Source organism: Vigna unguiculata, chromosome 3 (genome assembly GCF_004118075.2).
Source record: "Vigna unguiculata cultivar IT97K-499-35 chromosome 3, ASM411807v1, whole genome shotgun sequence".
Lineage (NCBI taxonomy): Eukaryota > Viridiplantae > Streptophyta > Magnoliopsida > Fabales > Fabaceae > Vigna > Vigna unguiculata.
Window position 1 is genome coordinate 11,888,374 of NC_040281.1, and position 18,471 is coordinate 11,906,844.

An 18,471-nucleotide genomic window follows, 5' to 3' on the forward strand; every position below is an offset into this window, starting at 1 on the left:
CCCGGTGGGGATTGGATGAGTCAAAAGTTGTATACCCGTTGGGTTTGGGAATGAGGATGGGGATGAATTTTTATTATGGGGATGGGGATGGGATCATGATACCTGTACCCGCCCCGCCCCGTTGCCATCCCTATGCCTGGTGAACTTATTAGGAAGAATTAAAAATATGGTTTATTAATTTAACCTTTTACCATCACTGAAAAAGGTTTATTGTAAATTAATTAGAGTTTGCCGGACCCGAGAGGCGTGGTTCGGGTGAGTGATTTGACCCGAATTGTGAGTGGCATGGAAAAGAAAGAGATAATAAACAGAGGTTTTGTTTACATTTCTGTAGGAAGAGTTTCTGGTCACTGGGTGTGTTGCTGGGTAGTCCTTCATCGTTCTCTCTTGATGAAGGTAACACTGGTACTAACATTTCACTCGTATTCTGTTTTTGGATACTGATGTTCCACTTTTTGACAATCAATTCCTCTATTTCTTCCATAACAGAAGATTCAATCATCATATCTGTAGATGGATTCACAGGGGTCATAAAATTGCCAACAATTAGGGCTACTTGCTTGTTGTTGTTTAGCAACTTCAGAATTTTGTAAGCAACTCTGGGCTGAGTTTTAGGTAAGGCTGCGGCTTTTTTAAAGTGCATAAGGGAATACCTAGTTTCTATACTTATTCTTGATTTTAGTGGCCACTTTTAAATTTAATGGAGGGTGTTACACCCTTAGGAGCTTATTAGGGTAAATATGATTACTTGTTTGTTTTTATGCAATTACTGTTTTCATCATCTGGCTTTTACAAATTCCATTACTGTTTTCTTTTCTATTTTATTCACTTGATTGTTGAATGCTTCCAGATTGTTTATAATCTTTGGTATCCTGAACTGCTTATATGTGTTAGTGATTTTTTTTTTCCTGCTTATCTTCATAGTATGTATTTGCGTTTACCCATTAACTCTTTCTCCAGCCCCATTTAGTTTTTACTTGTCAAAGTGTCGATAATCCAATGACCAAACCTAAGCAAGCATTCGTAGACTAGTTTCTTTACCTAAAGCAGTATGGAAGAATGTGAAGAACCTGTTAGCAAATATGCATAAAATAGATAAAAGTATAGATAAAAGGAATTTCCTGAGGCGTGTAAAAACACTGTCTTTAAAGATTTATCCGCAGTATATGCGCAAATCTCCCAGGATACAACAGGAACATCTCGGATATATCCTGAGGATAGCAGAAACTAGCAAGATAAGTAACCCAGGATATAAGAGAAGAGAGAAGGAAGAAAAAGAAAAGGAGAGACGAGAAAAGTTCTTTTAGAAGAGGATTTAAGCTCCTATTTATAAGTGATGAATGAATTTTAAAAATCCATGCTCTGTAACTGAAGCTTAGTGTGGAAAATAATATCCCATAAAATGTGGATGTGGGATCAACATGTGGAGGAGATCTCGCTGCAACATGCACCATCCTAAAAAGGAGGGAGGCTTGCTCACGTTGTAACAACTGCAACGCTATTATTTTTGCAATATTATTATAAATATATAACAGAACCTAGTTCATTTAACACTACATATAGACGTCAACATAGTGACTAGCTAACTTAACATTATATTTGTGCAATACAGTGCATTAATTTCAAGTAGCAACCAGTGTTGGTAGAAATCCATCATGAATGATCCATAATTGGGGGTTTTGGCTGGTTTTAAGCAGATTGTTGAGGAACCGAACACAACTCTCTTTCTTTACTCATAGTTATCAATAGTGTGTTCATGCTGTTATACGCTAGTGTAGTATGGAATGACAACCCTATGCACCTGAAGGTCGTATTGTGTCAGTCCTTGGTTGTGGTCGTCGCACCATGTTTTGCATCCAAAATTGTGAGTGAACATGCCATCACGCAAATGTATTCGATGAAACTTAGTTTTAACTTAGGGCCCCCCTAAAACAACTATGGAACAATATTTTTTTTTCACAACTAGGCTCACATTTTTCATTCCAATTTTTTACTTCCCTCTTCTGCGAATTGCAAATCACTCCCTCATGCATTCTACCTCAAACCTAGACCACCACTGCCTCTGGACTTTTGATGACATTACCATCAACACTCCTAGCCATTTTTTTCTGTCATTATTCTGATGATACTTTCGCCAGTGCTTCTGATCCTACAACATTGAGACCTGCACACTTAGTTCTTCTCTGTTGTGACCACATCATTTGGCCAACCACCATTTGCCAGTCAACTTATTCAACCAACCTCTCAACCTTTCTAGTCACCATCACCAATCTTCTCAAACTCAAGGATCATAAGGCTCGGAAAGGGAATGAAAACTTGTAACTTGAGGATAAGAGTTATGAGTAGATAAAATATTATATTCATAAATAGGTGCATCATTAAAAACTATAATGCACCGATACTTTAATTTGGGTCACCAATGTCAGACATGTACCCGTGTCCGATACTTTAGGATACCTTACCGATACTTATCAATGAAATATTTATCCTATTACCGTATCCGTGCATCATAGATCAAAAGTAATATAAATGATAAAAATAACTCATACATAATTCATAAAATTGGTTCATAACAATTAAAAATAGGTTCATAAGTTTAGACATGCATAAAACAACTAATAAGTTCTTCAATGTTTAATATAAACTATCCAAGGAAATCTTTCATATCAAAAGCAAGATAATCATCATTCTCCTCCACATGATCTTCATTTTTATTAATGTCCTCTCCTCCATGACTTGCATCATTATCAACAATTGGAGGAACCTCTCAGTCATCCATAGGTGCAGCAACACCACCTCTACGAGCATTTTCATTTTTTCCAACTTCATCTAAGATGTCTTCATATGAAGCATCCAAACTTGAACTTGCTTCATTTTCCTCCGGAGTCCATTCATTGTCAAAAGCAAGATCATCCATGTTATAGTCCTCTGTTTTCCTAACATCCTTCCTCTTCTTCAATCTTGAATTACCCATTACAAACACCGCGTCGTTCATGGTCTTTTGCTGTAAACAATTTCTTTTCTTGGTGTGGACCTGAATGATAACAAAATTAATTAACTCATTATACTAGCCTCTAAAAAATAATTATAAAATCAATTTCATAAATAGGAATTCTTACACTTTTAGAAGCACTCTAGTTATGCTCGCATCCGGATGAACTACAAGTCAAACTCAATACTCTAATTGCAAATCTTTATAATTCCAGATGTTCATTACCATATGATTCCCACCATTGTGATGGAGTTTTGGTTTTGAGTGCAAGTTGAGCTATCGGATAACCAAAAAATTCAGATTTGCTCTTGAAACTCTCAATTTGAGCCTTAATCTTATTGATCTCATCAAAGTCTCCCTCCAACCTATCCAAACAATCACACATTCCACGTTTCACCTCATAATGAACTTTAAACTCAACATAATAGTGCAACATGGGATTAAGGTTAGCGTGCAACATGCAAATGGCCTATGCAGTTGGTTGTTCCATTTATGATCGATGATTTGCCAAAGGGAATATTGATATGTAAGATAAACATACATAAATTAATCTCCAAAAACAGTCTATAATTCTAAAAAACTAAATCAGAAAATTAAATATAAGTGAAATGTAATTAGTTATTATTACCTCTTACTAACTCCATTGAAAAGACTTTGTATCTTCTCTTAGCAATATCCATTTCTTCATAAATAAATCCCATGGTTGGTTTCTCATTTGAATCCACCATGTGCAACACTTTAATCAGGGAAAGAGCGACCCTCATGCAAATCAAAATATTTTTCCGAAATTCCTTATCCAATATCAAATTTTCCACAAACCCTCCATCTCTAGTCTTTACGAATTGACTAGATTGTCACTCCTTTGATGTGAACATCCAGATCAGTAATCCTTTATTTTTATTCAAGTATCCCAAAGTCAAATAAGAAGTTAGAAATCGAGTATTGGCAGGTTTTATCAAATCTGTCCCTTTAGTAAATTTGTACAACAAGGAAATAATAGATGTAGGTTGTGATTTTCTTACTATTGGCTATTGTATCATGATGGACTGGTATTTTCTTCTCAAAATCTTCCAACATCAAATCAATGCAGTGGGCTGCATAAGGGATATCAACAAATTGCTTCCAAAATCAATGTCAACAAGTTGCTTTATTTTTCAACAACAATGTTATTCCATTTAATGTAGCAAAGAGGGAAGAGTTTAGGAGGATGCCTGAGTTGGTTGCCAAACATGGGGCCAAATTTAGGCCACCATCTTACCATGAGATTAGGATAAAATATTTGAAGCAACAAGTTGAAAAGACCAGTCTGGTTTTGGAAGAACCTAAACTATTTTGGAAGAAAAATGGATGCACAATAATGAGAGATGGATGGACTGATAGGATGAGAAGGACTATACTTAGTGCCCTGCATTGATTTGATGTTGAAAGATTTTGAGAAGAAAATACCATTCCATCATGATACACAATAGCCAATGGTAAGAAAATCACAACCTACATCTATTCAAGAACGAGTCTTATTTCCTTGTTGCATAAATTTACTAATGAGACAAATTTGATAAGATCGGTCAATACTTGTTTTGCCACTTCTTATTTTACTTTGGGATGCTTGAATGAAAATAAAGGGTCACTGTCAAGATGTTCACATCAAAGGAGTGGCAATCTAGTCAATTGAAAAAGACTAGAGATAGAGGATTTGTGGACAATTTGATATTGGATAAGGAATGTTGGAAAAATATTTTGAATTGCATGAGGGGTGCTTTTTCCCTGATTAAGATGTTGCACATGGTGGATTCAGATGAGAAACCAGCCACGAGATTTATTTATGAAGAAATGGATATTGCTAAAGAGGAGATACAAAGTATTTTCCATGGTGGTAATAATAACTAATTGTCCTTCACTCATATTTGATTTTCTAATTTATTTTGTTAGAATTATTGATTTTGGAGATTAATTTATTTTTATCTCTTGTAGCTATACTTCCTTTTGCCAAATCACTGGACAACCAATTGAATAGGTCATTGTGTGGTGCAAGCTATTACCTTAATCTCATATTGCACTATGATGCTGAGTATAAAGCTGATTATGAATTGAAACATGGAATGTATGATTGTTTGGGTAGGTTGGTGTGAGACATTTATGAGATTAGTAAGATTGATGCTCACATTGAGAGTTTCAAGAGCAAATATGGATTTTTTGGTACTCCGATAGCTCAACAGGCACTCAACCAAAACTTCATCACAATGGTGGAATCATATGGTGATGAACTTCCGGAATTACAAAGAATTGCGATTAGAGTATTGAGTTTGACTTGTAGTTTATTTAGATGTAATTGTAACTGGAGTGCTTTTGAAAGGGTAAGAATTCCTATGAAATTCACTTTTTATGAAATAATTTTGTAATTATTTAGGTCTAAGCCAAGAGAAGAAATCATTTATTGCAAAAGACCATGAATGATGTGGTGTTTGTTATGGCTAATTCAAGATTGAAGAAGATGAAGGATGTTAGGAAAACAAAAGACTATAACATGGATGATGTTGCTTTTGATGATGAATATTGTAGAGTAAAATGAAGTAAGTTCAAGTTTGGATGCTAGTAGAGGTGGTGGTGCTGATGATTTGGAGGCTCCTCCAATTGTTGATAACGATGAAGGTCATGGAAGAGAAGACATTAATGAAAATGAAGATCACGTGGAGGAGAACAATGATTTTCCTGCTTCTAATATGAAAGATTTCCTTGGATAGTTTGTATTAAACATAGAAGAATTTACTAGTTGTTTTATGCATGTCCAAACTTATGATCCCATTTTATGAATTATGTCAGTAATTAAAAAACTGCAAATATATTCTCAGGTCCCTCTAGCTAGAAGTCCCGTGATTATCTGCATACACGTGTTTTTTATATGCAATTGCCGTCTGTCTATTACCACCTAGAATAGAATTTGAATGTTTGGCTACCACCCTCAGTATTATGCCTAAAAACTCATTCATTACATTATAGTTTTAAGTTAAACTTATGTTGATTGTGTTTTAATGGGTGATACTTTATATTAAGCTCTGCATATAGCATCTTAAGATTTTGAACAGGTGCAGATTAGAAGCCTCAGAGCACTATAACTTCTTAATACACATGGCTTGTCACGTGGGATCTTGGATTCTGAAGTGGAGATTATCAATTACAGAGAATGAAAGCTCCGAAAAATCATGTCTATCCCTTGCAACTTCCAGAATCCACAGTTGTGTTTGTGAAAATATTAACAGGCCAACTCTAAAAGTTGGCATGAAGTCTTCATCTTTTGCTCAGAACTGGTAATTGAACTTTTTCAAACAATTTGCCCCTTGATCTAAAATTATGGTGATTTTTCATCATATTATTTATTTGTTGTAAAAAAAAAAAAGAATGAAGCCTCTGTTAGAACAGTTGATTAAATGAAGGATAGCCTAGAAAATACAGGTAGAGGAAGACCAAGAAAACCTTTTAAAGGGATTTAGATTTAAATGGCTTCTATGAAAAGTTGCTTTTTATTAAAATACAAGAGCATCGTCTGATTCTTATAGGTGGTAGCTGACCTCACATAGTGGGAAAAAGAGCAATGGTTATTGCTGTTATGTATAATTTTTATATTATTTATTAGCATCTCTTATCTTAAAACCTGAAAATGGAGATATCATGCAGCCTTCCCATGAATACTTTTATTTTCTCACATAACCTTTTGCATATATTTTTCTTACTCCTTTCTTTCCAATAAGATACTTTCTCTTTTTGCGTAATAAGATGCTAGAAATAAGCACGCCTTTACAATTCTAATAGCATTGTTAAGGGCCTGCACATTTTAGGCACCTCTGAATCTTACTATTAAGGGAGTCTTTCATTACCATGCAAATATTAATTGTCTTTCATTACCCTGGTTCAGTTTCCTGGGAAGAAGAGCTGAGTGGAAAATAGCTTTTGCCTTGAACACAGGTGGAGTATCTGGAAATGGTGACCAACAAAGCTTCAACGAAGGCGGTTCCAATCTTGGTGGTACTCGATTGGGTAGGATACTGTCTGCAGGTGGCAAACAACTTCTAGAAAAGCTGAACTCAACTAGAAAGAACTTACCCTTGAAAATATTCCTACTACTTTTGGGTTTCTACACGGCTAATGCACTAGCTACAATCCTTGGGCAAACTGGTGATTGGGATGTTCTGGTTGCTGGTGTTGTGGTGGCTGCAATTGAGGGAATTGGCATGCTAATATATAGAATGCCTGCCACTGCAAGGCCCGGGAGATTGCAGTCTTTTCTAGTGATGGTCAACTTTTGGAAAGCTGGCATATGTTTGGGTCTCTTTGTAGACGCTTTTAAGTTAGGCAGCTAAAAACCCACAACACTTTTCTTTTCAGTTTATTGTTGTATATCACAAGACTCTGGTAAGTCAATTTTCACAGCACTTCTAGTTCTTCAATAGTCATCTAATTGTAGCATGTGAATAATATATATGACGATTGCTTAATGAGTTTTTTTCACAGTGCGCCCTTTTGCATGTGCTGTTTTTGAAGGAGAAACTTTTATTTTCTTAGCACTCGAATTCATTTGCATGTACATCTGTCCCGTTGGCTGAGTTGCTAAGGAAACTAATGAGTCACTGGAGTTGCATGCACCCAGTGTAGAGCTATTTAAACTAGGAAAATTATAATCATACACCTTTCTACACCTATCTAACACCTAATTATTGTACTTGATTCATCTGGGAGTAAAAAATGTGGTGTTTGTAATCACTGGCGTACCTTCGGTCAATATTTTAGAAATGTCAAAATTTTGGTTGAATTATTTTTTTGGTCCATTTTTTCGTTCAAAAATGTTATATTGGTTCTCTTAGTTTTTTTAGTCTCAAATTGATCTTGATCTCTTAAAAATTGATGTAATTTAATCCTTTTTGTTAAATTTCTTAAAGCGAAGCAAAGATTTTTCATCAAAATTGACATTAGCATTGTGTCAATTACATTAACAAAGAAAATTATTATTCACAACTACAATTTTTATTAAAAGACATTGATCCAATCCAGGAAAATTAACAAAAATAGACCAAATGCTTCATTCTTTCAAAAATCGGACCCAAATTAGAACTAAAAAATTAAAGGACTAACTTGATATTTTTGAATTAAAATAAAATCCAAAAGAGTAATCCCAAATTTTTTATATAAAATAGTAAAAACGTTGTATTTATTTTTGTATGATAATAAAAAATAATAATATTATAATTATTTTTATTGTTATATTTATAATTATAAATTTAAATATAAATATTTTTTATAATTAATTTTCATTTATAGTGATTAAATTTAAAAAAAAATAATTAAATAAAAGATGATTAAATTAAATAAATGATCACTTGAAAAATAATATTAAGAAAATAATTATTTTTATTTAAAAAATATTCAAAAGGTCAAATTAAAAAATAAATGTAGACAATAAAAGAAACTTTTTTTATGTACTGATATATACATTTTTTTAGTATATTAAAAATATTAAATTTTTAAAAATATATTTAAAATTATATAATAAATAATATAAATATAAAAAAATTTGGAGGGGGCCATGGCCCCCTATGTTACAACATAGATCCACCATTGACTGTACCTATGGGTTGACAATTTGGTTTGGAAGGAAGATGGCTATAGAGAAAGGTTATACAAGTGGACAAGTCTTTAGTGTATAGGTGATGTAGTAGTGAAGATGATGCAGTAGATAGATGGTAGTCAACATGAATATTAATTAGGTTTAATTGTATGATAACTATGATAACTTTAAAACTTGGATATGTATTTAAAATTGATTTCATTTTGGTTTTATGATCATGTATGACAGTACTGTTTACTATATTATATATTGGAGTTTAATTTTATTTAGTATAATTAAATATGAAACATTTATAAGCAGGTAGAAAATTGAATATAAGCAAGTTGATTTAGCCACCGATTTAGCCTTCGAATTAGTCATTGATTTAGCTATCGATTTACTCTCCAATTTAGCGACCGATTTAGCCATCGATACTATTTTAATTAAATTCAAAAACGTATCTATTTGTGACTTTATTAGCGACTGAAAACCCTTTTAGTACATTAAAATTTGTTTCTATTAGCCACCGAATTAACAACCGATATTTCGGTTGCTAAATTGGTCTCCAATACTTTAAGATAACCAAATTTATAGCGACCAATTAGTGACTATAATATCAATGGCTATTTAGCCACCGATTTTAAAATCTGTGGCTAATTGTTTTGCGACTAAGATTTTCGTTACTATTTATTTTCGGTGGCTAAGGGTGTTAGCCACCGATTTCGTCGGTGGCTAAAATGTTTTTTTCTAATAGTGCTTATAATAATCAATTGAAATACTTGTCAAATTTATTTATCACATATAAAGTATGATAAAATCAATAATATTATTGCCATCATTTTCTTCAATGATTTAAAATAAAGTAAATAATTCAATTTTTAGTTATAAAATTACTGAAAAAAATAATTGAAATTTTGAAGATTTAAAAAAATATTTTAAATAATTTGTGACGGTTTAAAACTTTTAATAAATTTTAAGTAATAATAAAATACGATATATTTAATATTTTTTTGGAACAATGATAAAAACTTTTAAATTTTTTTGTTGCAAACATTTTTTAACAATTGTACTTTTGGTAGTTATTTAATTATAAAAAAAATATATATGACAGTTTTTAATAATTAAAATATGCAATTTTAACCTTTAGAAAAGCAACATTTTATAGTGCCAATTACAACTTAATTTATCAACGGATACATTTAACAAGATTACAAATTTATCTACGTTAATATTCTCTGAGTAAATATCCATTGTTTTTCTTATAACAGTGATCGTAAGCCTCGATTAAAATAAATAAAATATTTATTAAATTATGTAGCAATCAATATAATTATATATGTAAAATGAATTGAATAATTTAGAAAAATATTTTTTTTGTAAAAATATGTCTTATTATTTTAATCTTTTCTTAATTAATCTGTTTTAGGAGAATATGTTAGCTTTAAACTCTTGATACTTTTTAATCATTCCTTCCTTATTTTTTTATATTTAATTATGGTTAGTTTAACGTTATAAATGTAAAATATTAGTATTCTTACTCGTGCGGGACATCGAATTTTAAAATTAAAAATTATAGTATATTTATTTTCTTCTATATTTATTAAAATTACAATATATTTCAAAAGTTGGTAAAATTATTAAAGTATAATTAAATTTAATATAAATTTTATTTTATAAAATTCAATAATAATATTTTAATCAATTTTATGATAAAAATATATTTAAATTATTTATATATATTTTAAATATTTTAAATAATATATTAAGATTTAGTTAATTAAAATTAAGAAATTTAATTTAATTTTAAATGAAATATTGAGTAAAAAATGTAGAAAAATAAATAGTTAATTCTCTAATAATAAAAATGATGGACGATATAAAAAGTTAATAAAGATACAAACGTTAAACGATATAAAAAATGTGAAAAGTAAACGATATAAAGCTACAAATGATAGATGTGGTGCATATAAATGTAATGCTTAATTAGTCAGATAGTACTCACTCTCTTCAGATGTGTCAGTTTGGTACTCACTTTTAAACATGTGTCAATCGAGTCCCAACTTTTGAAAAAATGTCTCAATTAGGTTCCTTTCACTCTTGTAAATATCGATACCGTTAATGACGTTAATACTTTTTTTCTCAAAGGGACCTAATTGACACCTTTTTAAAAGCGGGTATCAAACTGACGTATCCAAACAAAAGTGAGTATTATCCGACTAATTACACCTAAATATAAATAGTAGATTCTTTAAAGATACAAATGTTAGACTGCAAACAAAATGTAAATAATAAACAATCAAAACTTACAAAATGTAGACTATGTAGACAAATATAAATAGTACACTATGCAAAAATACAAAGGTTAGACTCTGGTAGACTCCTCTATTGAAGTCTTTTTTTCACAATTTTTTTGAATTTTGAATTTCAAATTTTAACTTTGCTCCCATATTTTATAGCTTTTAAAATTTAAAATTTAAATTCAAACTTTATTACTATATATTTTGAATTTCAAATTTGACAATATATATCTTAATTTAGAAAAAAAAATATTGAAATCGAGATCATTAGTGATTTTTATATCTTTAAAAATTTTAAAAATGTATAATTTTAACTTGTAATGATATACCAATGTCTATGTTATAAAAATTATTTTTTAAATTATTATTTAAGTTTGTGTAAAACGTCAAAAATATGTAAAAATTATTTAAAATTATTTAAAAATTCATATTTAAATTTTACAATTATTTATTTGTTATTTTACACCATATTTTAATTATTTTTACTATTGTTATTATCATATTAAGACTAATATATTAATATATTATTATATTATTAAGAAACACGAAGCTAGAGATGGCAAATAAACCCGTCTCCGTGGGTATTATCCGAACCCGTCCCCATTTTGACGGAAAATCCCCGCATTGACTGGGTATGGGAATGGGTATGGGGAATCCCCGATTTTTTCAATTGGGTATGGGGATGGGGATGGGGATGAGGATATACATATCCCCGCCATAATATTCGTCCCCGCCATATCTCCATCATCGTTTAAATTATTAAAATATTTACAATTAATTAAGTAACCATATATATATATATATATATATATGTGTGTGTGTATATATATATATATATATATATATATATATATATATATATATATATATATATGTAAATACATATATATATATATATATATATATTTTATATTCTATTTTTATTTCTTTTAATTATTTGGTTTGTTATGAAACTCATTCGCATCTCCAATATATTTTTCATCTTATCATAACCCTTATGTAATTATGTTAGAATGATGTATATCAATTAAAAAAAATTATTTCTAACATTTGAATATTTCTATTATTTTTTAATATTTTTATTTATTGCATTTTCCTTTCACATGAGAATGTTTAATACTCTCAATTTAAGTGTTTAATAACATAAACCTTTTATTTACTAGGTAATATATAAAAAAATTACTTATTATTATTAATTTTTGTTTCATTTGAAGAACTTTTTTGTTTCGCTAAAACAATTTTTGTTATTTCTCAACCATTGAGTATATATGTTGATATTTGAAAAGTTTTCTTAGATCTCTAAGATTTTCATCTTATCATACTCTTAATTATATATTTGTTTTCCTTTGTGCGATTTCTTTCAATAGTCTCCAAATTGTTTATAAGATACACATTTTTTAATTTTTTAATATTTTTATTTTTTTATTTGCATCATGTAGAATACTATTTCGATATATTTTATCTAATTATTTTTTATTTTCTAACTCATTACAATCATACTTTAATTTTTTCACTGTAATTGTATACATAATTTTTATTTACTACAATATAAAAATTTAATGTAATTGCTATGAATATTTTTTTATCACCATCCAACATATATTGGAGTTCAAAAGATACAAGATCTATGTTAAAATTTTATTATTATGGTTATTGTTTGTTCTTTGCGTCATTTTGATAAAGTGATGTATTATAACTTTTATTAGTGTATAAAAAAAAGATTCATTATAATTTAAAAAATTGAAGTAAATAAACATTTAAAATATATTTTAATTTGAATATTTTTTCCTTTTATATTTTTTTAAAATAATTTTAAATTTTATCAAACCTCATCCATCCCTTGGCGTACAGCTGCTTCTCTCTCAAAACACCAAATACCAACCTCAAGTGTTCTGCATGCTCCTCTTGAGTCCTGGAATAGATAAGGATGTCGTCTATGAAGACTACGACAAACTTATCTAGGAAAGGTCGGAAGATCCTGTTTATGTAGTCCATGAACACCGCTGGAGCGTTGGTCACACCAAACGGATAACCACATACTCATAGTGGCCATACCTGGACCTGAAGGTCGTCTTCTGTACGTCATCGTCCTTCACCAATATCTGGTGGTATCCTAACCGTAGATAAATCTTCGAGAATACTGCTGACCCATGTAGCTGATCCATCAGGTCGTCAATTCTCGGAAGCGGATACTTATTTTTGATCGTCATCTTGTTCAGTTGCCTGTAGTCACATCCTTCTTCACTAACAACACTGGTGCTCCTCAAGGCGAAGTGTTGGGTCAGATAACTGTTTCTCCATCAACTCTTCTATCTGTTTCTTAAGTTCAACCAACTCCGCTGGAGCCATACGGTAGGGAGCCATCGATATTGGACCTGTCCCCGGCACTAGATCGATCGAGAACTCTACCTCTCTACGGGGAGGTAACCCCGACACTTCCTATGGGAACACATCCTCAAAATCTTGCACAACCGGTATTACTGACGTCGCCTCTCCTCTCTTCACCTCCAGATATGTGATGATCATGTAACACTGCGCGTCGTCATGTAGTTCCTTTATAACACCCTGAGAAGACACCAACTCAGGATCCTCTACGTCGGGAAAAATCAGCTTCTTCTCTCGACAATCTATTAGAACGCGATTGGCAGAGAGCCAATCCATTCCTAAGATTACCTCCAACCCTTGTAGAGGCAGACAGATCAAGTTCACCCTGTACCTGCGTCCCTCTACCTCCACTGGAAGCCTAGCACACAAGGACGATGTCCTGACCAGACCCGACGCCGGGGTAGATACTGCAAGTTCACACTACAGCTCGCGCACCAGCAGACCTAAATGTTCCACACAAGTAAATGACACAAATGAGTGTGTCGCTCCAGAATCAAATAGTACACACAAAGATTCACCCGCTATCATGCATCGACCCATAACAAGATTACTTGAGCCTGCCGCCTCTACTCCGGTCATGGCATAGACTTTGTCCGTTGCCTGAGGCCTGTTGCCTCTGTCTCTCCGCTGGTGCTGGTGAGGGGTATGAACAGGAGGGCGTGTTGCTGCCCTGGCAAGGTTGGGACAATCCTTCCCAAAGTGGTCTTCCTTGCCACAATTGTTGCACCTGCGGTAACCCTCCATACGTGGACAAGCGCTCCTCAGGTGGGGTCCTCCACATATGTAACACTGAACTCGGCCCTGCTGAGGAGAAAAGCTCCTAAACCCCTGAGGCTGATGGTGGGGTCTATCATATGGTCTCCTCCAATCCTCATGTCTGGGCTTGGACCCAGATGGTCCATCGGTACTCTGAGGCGGTTGTGACTGCTGTGGGCGCTGACCTTCCACCTCACGCTTCATCTTCTCCATCACCCAGGCCTTCTCCACTAGAGTGGCAAAATCCTTGATGGACAAGGGAGCCACCATCAAGCGGATGTTACCACGAAGCGCATTCTCGAACTTCCTGCATTGCCACTCCTCATCGAGTGGCAGTGTGTAGAAACGGCTGAGGTGTTTGAACCTCTCAGCATACTCTGTTACCGTCTTCCCTCCTTGGGTCAACTAGAGGAACTCCACCTCCTTGGCGTACCGAATGTTGTTTGGGAAGTACTCTGAGAGGAATCTCTCTCTGAAAGTCTCCCATGTCACTGGCTCATCCCTCTCCTCCAGGATGGATTTGGTGCTACTCCACCAATGCTCCGCCTCCCCCGTGGGCATATACACTGAAAATGCCAACCTGTTCTCTGCGGGGCACATCTTGGCGTCATAGATGCGCTCCAGGTCCTTCAACCATTGGTCTGCGGCGTCAGGACTGGTCTTCCCATCAAACTTCGCCGGGTGGTGCTTCAGAAAGTCCTCCAAGCTCCACTCCCTGATTGCAGGTCGTGGTTCAGGACCAAACACAGGGGCAGCCGCCCTGTTCTCCTCCAGCTGGCGGAGGGCTTCCATGTGCTGCCGATGAGCATCCTCAGCAGCTACCCTCGCAGCCTCCATTTTCTGCATCACTGCCTGCTGCTGCTCAAGCGACGCCGCCTGTCGCTGCATGGATGCCTCATGTTGCTGCATCATCGCAACACTCTGCTGCGCCATAGCCGTTACCATCGCCTCTATTGCTCTGGCGATATCAGGTACGTCTCCCTGAGATGATTGTGAAGTCCTACGAGGAGGTGCCATATCTCGCTGGAACAGAGAAAATCACTTGGTTAGGCTCGGTAAGATAGGATTTCAACTAAACACTCAGAGACACATAAAAAGCTAAGCGGACATCCAAGTCCACAGACCTAAGGAATGACCACTCTGATACCATAAATGTAACATCTCATTTAAATATTAAGCGAAATTAACGGAAATGTCACACAATAATAGTACTGTAGCATAGTCTTGGGGTCCTTAACACAACCCCTACAACATGGGCACACCACGATGCCGACGGAAACCATATACAAGTCTAACAAAAGATAGTAGAGTAGAAAAGCATAAAGCGATACATGGGCCACAGCCCTAGAGAAAACATGAAGAAAATAACTTCAGCCCATATGGCTAAGCAGCGGAATCATCATTCCCTTGTTGGCCACGAGAACCTCGCCCATCTGCTCCCATCAATCAAGTTGATGATCATTTGAAGAAAGAACAGCCACATACAATACAACCATGCAACAAAACGGGTAAGCTAGAGCCAACAACATATTCATCATACAGCCAAAATATATTTTCACCATCCCATATCCATACAACAACCAAGCATGTTATGACTTTTCATTCAATACACTACGACTCGACTCGACTCATCCGGATACGTATAACCTGGTCGGATTCAGCGGATACTTGCACTTGTGGTGGATACCTCTGCTCACCCCCGAGCTATGTGTTACAAGTGTTTCATTGAATCATTTTCCCTCACCACAAGGTTAGCCCTTAAAGAATTTCAGGCCTCCTGTTACTCTCACCACAGGAGTCAGTCCGCTCTAAGTGAGACTAATTGGCCCCTTAGAGTGTCAGGATGCGGTCCTTACCTTGAATCCTTACCTAGTTATACAGATGGGGCACCACCATGGACACCCACTAACAAGGGCCATGGAATTACGTCCCGACCACTGAAGCGCGACCCAGAAAGTTTCACCTAGAGACTCCAAGGAATTATACACTAACACATACCAACCATATTCACATAGTTAAAGAATATTCACCATGCATAACTATACATTAATCATACCAACCTTTAAAGCCAAAGTCATCCATGTTCCAGGCCCAACCCGTTTCAACTCATCATAAACCATCCATGCTCATAGGATTTCAATTCATCACATTTTCATGCCACTTTAACAATGACCAACTCACTTAGTTCTCATGCCAACTTTCATAGCAACCCATCATTTATAATTCATGAATCATGCTACGTATACATCATACTCCCTCATATACATGTCCCTCATCATACATTCATACCCAACCAAAATAGATCATCCAGAAATAAACAAACATCCAATCACAGCACTGTCTCGCCTAGCACCTCGCTCAGGCTGAGGGGTCTCGCTCAGGCGAGACAGTCTCGCTCAGGCGAGTCTCCCTCCGCCTAGGCGAGGGCTTAAAATGGAAGCAGGAAAGTAACGCGGGGTCTCGCTTAGGCGAGACCCCTCTCGCCTGGGCGAGTTGTTTGCTCGCTCAAAAATTTGAATGGGTCGCTTGGGCGACCTTTCGCGCAAACTGGTGTGGGCGAGCCTTTGTAAGACTCGCCTAGGCGAGTCCGACTCGCCTGGGCGAGATTAACAGTTCTCGCCCTGATCTCCTGCAGCACATGTATATTCTGATCCAAACAAACACGTAGTTCCACGCACCAAAAACAATGATTTCACTATACAACATCAAGCAAACTCAAGAACATACCAAAATCAACTTAAACCTGAAACCCTAACTTCCCGTACCTAGAAAAGGCTTGTTCGAGACCTCGACACTGGACCACGGAGCACAGCAGCTCGAGAGACGGACCTGGAAACTAGCGAAACAGCGGTATAGTGGGAAGAATGAGGTTATTGACTAACCCTAAATGGTGGAATACAAAAAGGACCACATGGAAGTAAGAGCAGTAGGTTTAGGGTCACTTACATGGAGCAGAAAGTAGAACGTGAGCTTTGAGCGGACCGGTTCGAGACGGCAAAGCTAACCCTAGCAGAGCTCTAGTGCGGAAAAGGGGGTGACGGCAGCTGAATCTTCTGCAAGAGTGCAAAGTGAGGGTTAAGGCAACCTGAAAGGGTTTTATCAATTGGGTCAGCCCTAGGCCCAAACACAAGAGGGCAACCCTTAACTTTAGGGCAGAAATGGCCAGCCAAACTTTGATGGACCTTACATAAATTCAATGTAATTTAATATTATATAAAAATATATAATGATAATATTACATTAATTCTACATAAATATAAATTTATTCTTAAATTAATATTTAAATTTAATCATAAATTGATATAAAGTTAAGAATACAACCATAATCAGTAATATTAGATCAATCAATTTTCAAACACATTAATAGAAGAAGATTTTGCTTTTCAATGCAATATTTTAAAACCATTATTGATATAAAGTTAAGAATACAACCGTAATAAGTAATATTAGATCAATCGATCTTCAAGCACATTATTAGAAGAAGATTTTGCATTTTGTATTAATCATTAACGATAAATAAAAACATCTCCAAAAAAACAACATGATGATATTAAAATTTTATATTTTTTATATACTTAAAATCGATAAATAATATTTTTTGTGAATGTCTTAAACTTTAATTATATGTTTGATTGATACTTCATGATTCATTGATTCCAACAAATTATGATTGTTGTTGTTCATAATAAATAGAGTCATAATTCAAAATGCAAAATTCTTGGAAGACGAAAAGATTTCCATTTATTCTTTATATTTTTTACATTTATATTGGAAGGCGTAAGTGTTGATTGATAAAGTTTATTCAATAAGCTACATTAAAATTTAAGAAAATTTTTAAAACCTGTATAAAGCTTTCTTCAAAAGGTAGATAGATTTTTAAAATATTCTCCATTTAAAATTTTAATACAATAAATTCATATATAACATTGCAATGAGAAACACAAAAAGTTTTTGGTTTCTAATATTTAATGTTATTTAATGACGAAGACATTCATCTTTGAGAAGTTGTAAAAATATATCTTGGAAGTAGGGTTGGAAGAATGTGAAAAGTTCTTTGAGAGGTTGAAAAACTATACCTTGGAAGTAGTGTTGGAAAAAATTGGAAAATTGTTTTAATTCTTCTTAATATCTTTATATTTTTGGAAGATGAAAAATAGATTTTGAAAAATATAAATATATTTTTCAGTAAGCTAGGTAAAAAAAAACATTCTTAATTTTTAATTTGATAATTAAATATATTTAAGGTAACTAATTTTATTTGCATTTATTAACATTGTCATTAATTATTAAGAAACTATTAACTGATTGGATTTTAAGAAAAGCGTAATATGTAATGACTATTTTTAGAATAATTAATAAATTACATAATTTTTTTGTAGAAGATGAGAAAATATTAATACTTATATAAAAATATTTGTTAGTTATAAATCTTTCTTCTTCTTTGA

The 18,471-nt window shown here is 33.8% G+C and overlaps 2 protein-coding genes across 6 annotated transcripts; one reads left to right on the plus strand and one right to left on the minus strand.

Moving 5' to 3' along the window:
- The first annotated feature begins 261 nt into the window (after positions 1-261).
- Positions 262-7,525, plus strand: LOC114178775 (ycf20-like protein). 5 transcript variants are annotated; one of them, XM_028064860.1, is made up of 4 exons: positions 262-396; positions 490-615; positions 6,044-6,297; positions 6,903-7,525. In XM_028064860.1, exons 3-4 carry the CDS (start codon positions 6,119-6,121, stop codon positions 7,345-7,347), a joined length of 624 nt encoding a protein of 207 aa, XP_027920661.1. In that variant the 5' UTR covers positions 262-396; positions 490-615; positions 6,044-6,118; the 3' UTR covers positions 7,348-7,525. The 5 variants fall into 5 exon arrangements, with proteins under 5 accessions (XP_027920661.1, XP_027920665.1, XP_027920664.1 ...); XM_028064864.1 differs by having other exon boundaries at positions 6,056-6,297; XM_028064863.1 differs by having other exon boundaries at positions 6,076-6,297.
- A 6,165-nt stretch (positions 7,526-13,690) lies between these two features.
- On the minus strand, positions 13,691-15,043 carry LOC114179230. The gene is made up of 3 exons (XM_028065493.1): positions 14,786-15,043; positions 14,460-14,653; positions 13,691-14,333 (listed from the first exon to the last, which is right to left on the minus strand). The coding sequence occupies exons 1-3, from the start codon at positions 15,041-15,043 to the stop codon at positions 13,691-13,693; spliced, it is 1,095 nt and encodes a 364-aa protein (XP_027921294.1).
- Positions 15,044-18,471: the final 3,428 nt, after the last annotated feature.

Excerpts from the sequence above, each read along its gene's own strand:
- LOC114178775 (XM_028064860.1), top strand. The coding sequence starts at position 6,119 with ATGGCTTGTCACGTGGGATCTTGGATTCTGAAGTGGAGATTATCAATT. Across the intron at positions 6,298-6,902 it reads TCATCTTTTGCTCAGAACTG|TTTCCTGGGAAGAAGAGCTG; the intron begins GTAATTGAACTT and ends ACCCTGGTTCAG.
- LOC114179230 (XM_028065493.1), bottom strand. The coding sequence starts at position 15,043 with ATGGCACCTCCTCGTAGGACTTCACAATCATCTCAGGGAGACGTACCT. Across the intron at positions 14,654-14,785 it reads GCCAGCTGGAGGAGAACAGG|GACCTGGAGCGCATCTATGA; the intron begins GCGGCTGCCCCT and ends CAATGGTTGAAG. Across the intron at positions 14,334-14,459 it reads TACTTCCCAAACAACATTCG|GAAGTTCGAGAATGCGCTTC; the intron begins GTACGCCAAGGA and ends GTGGCAATGCAG.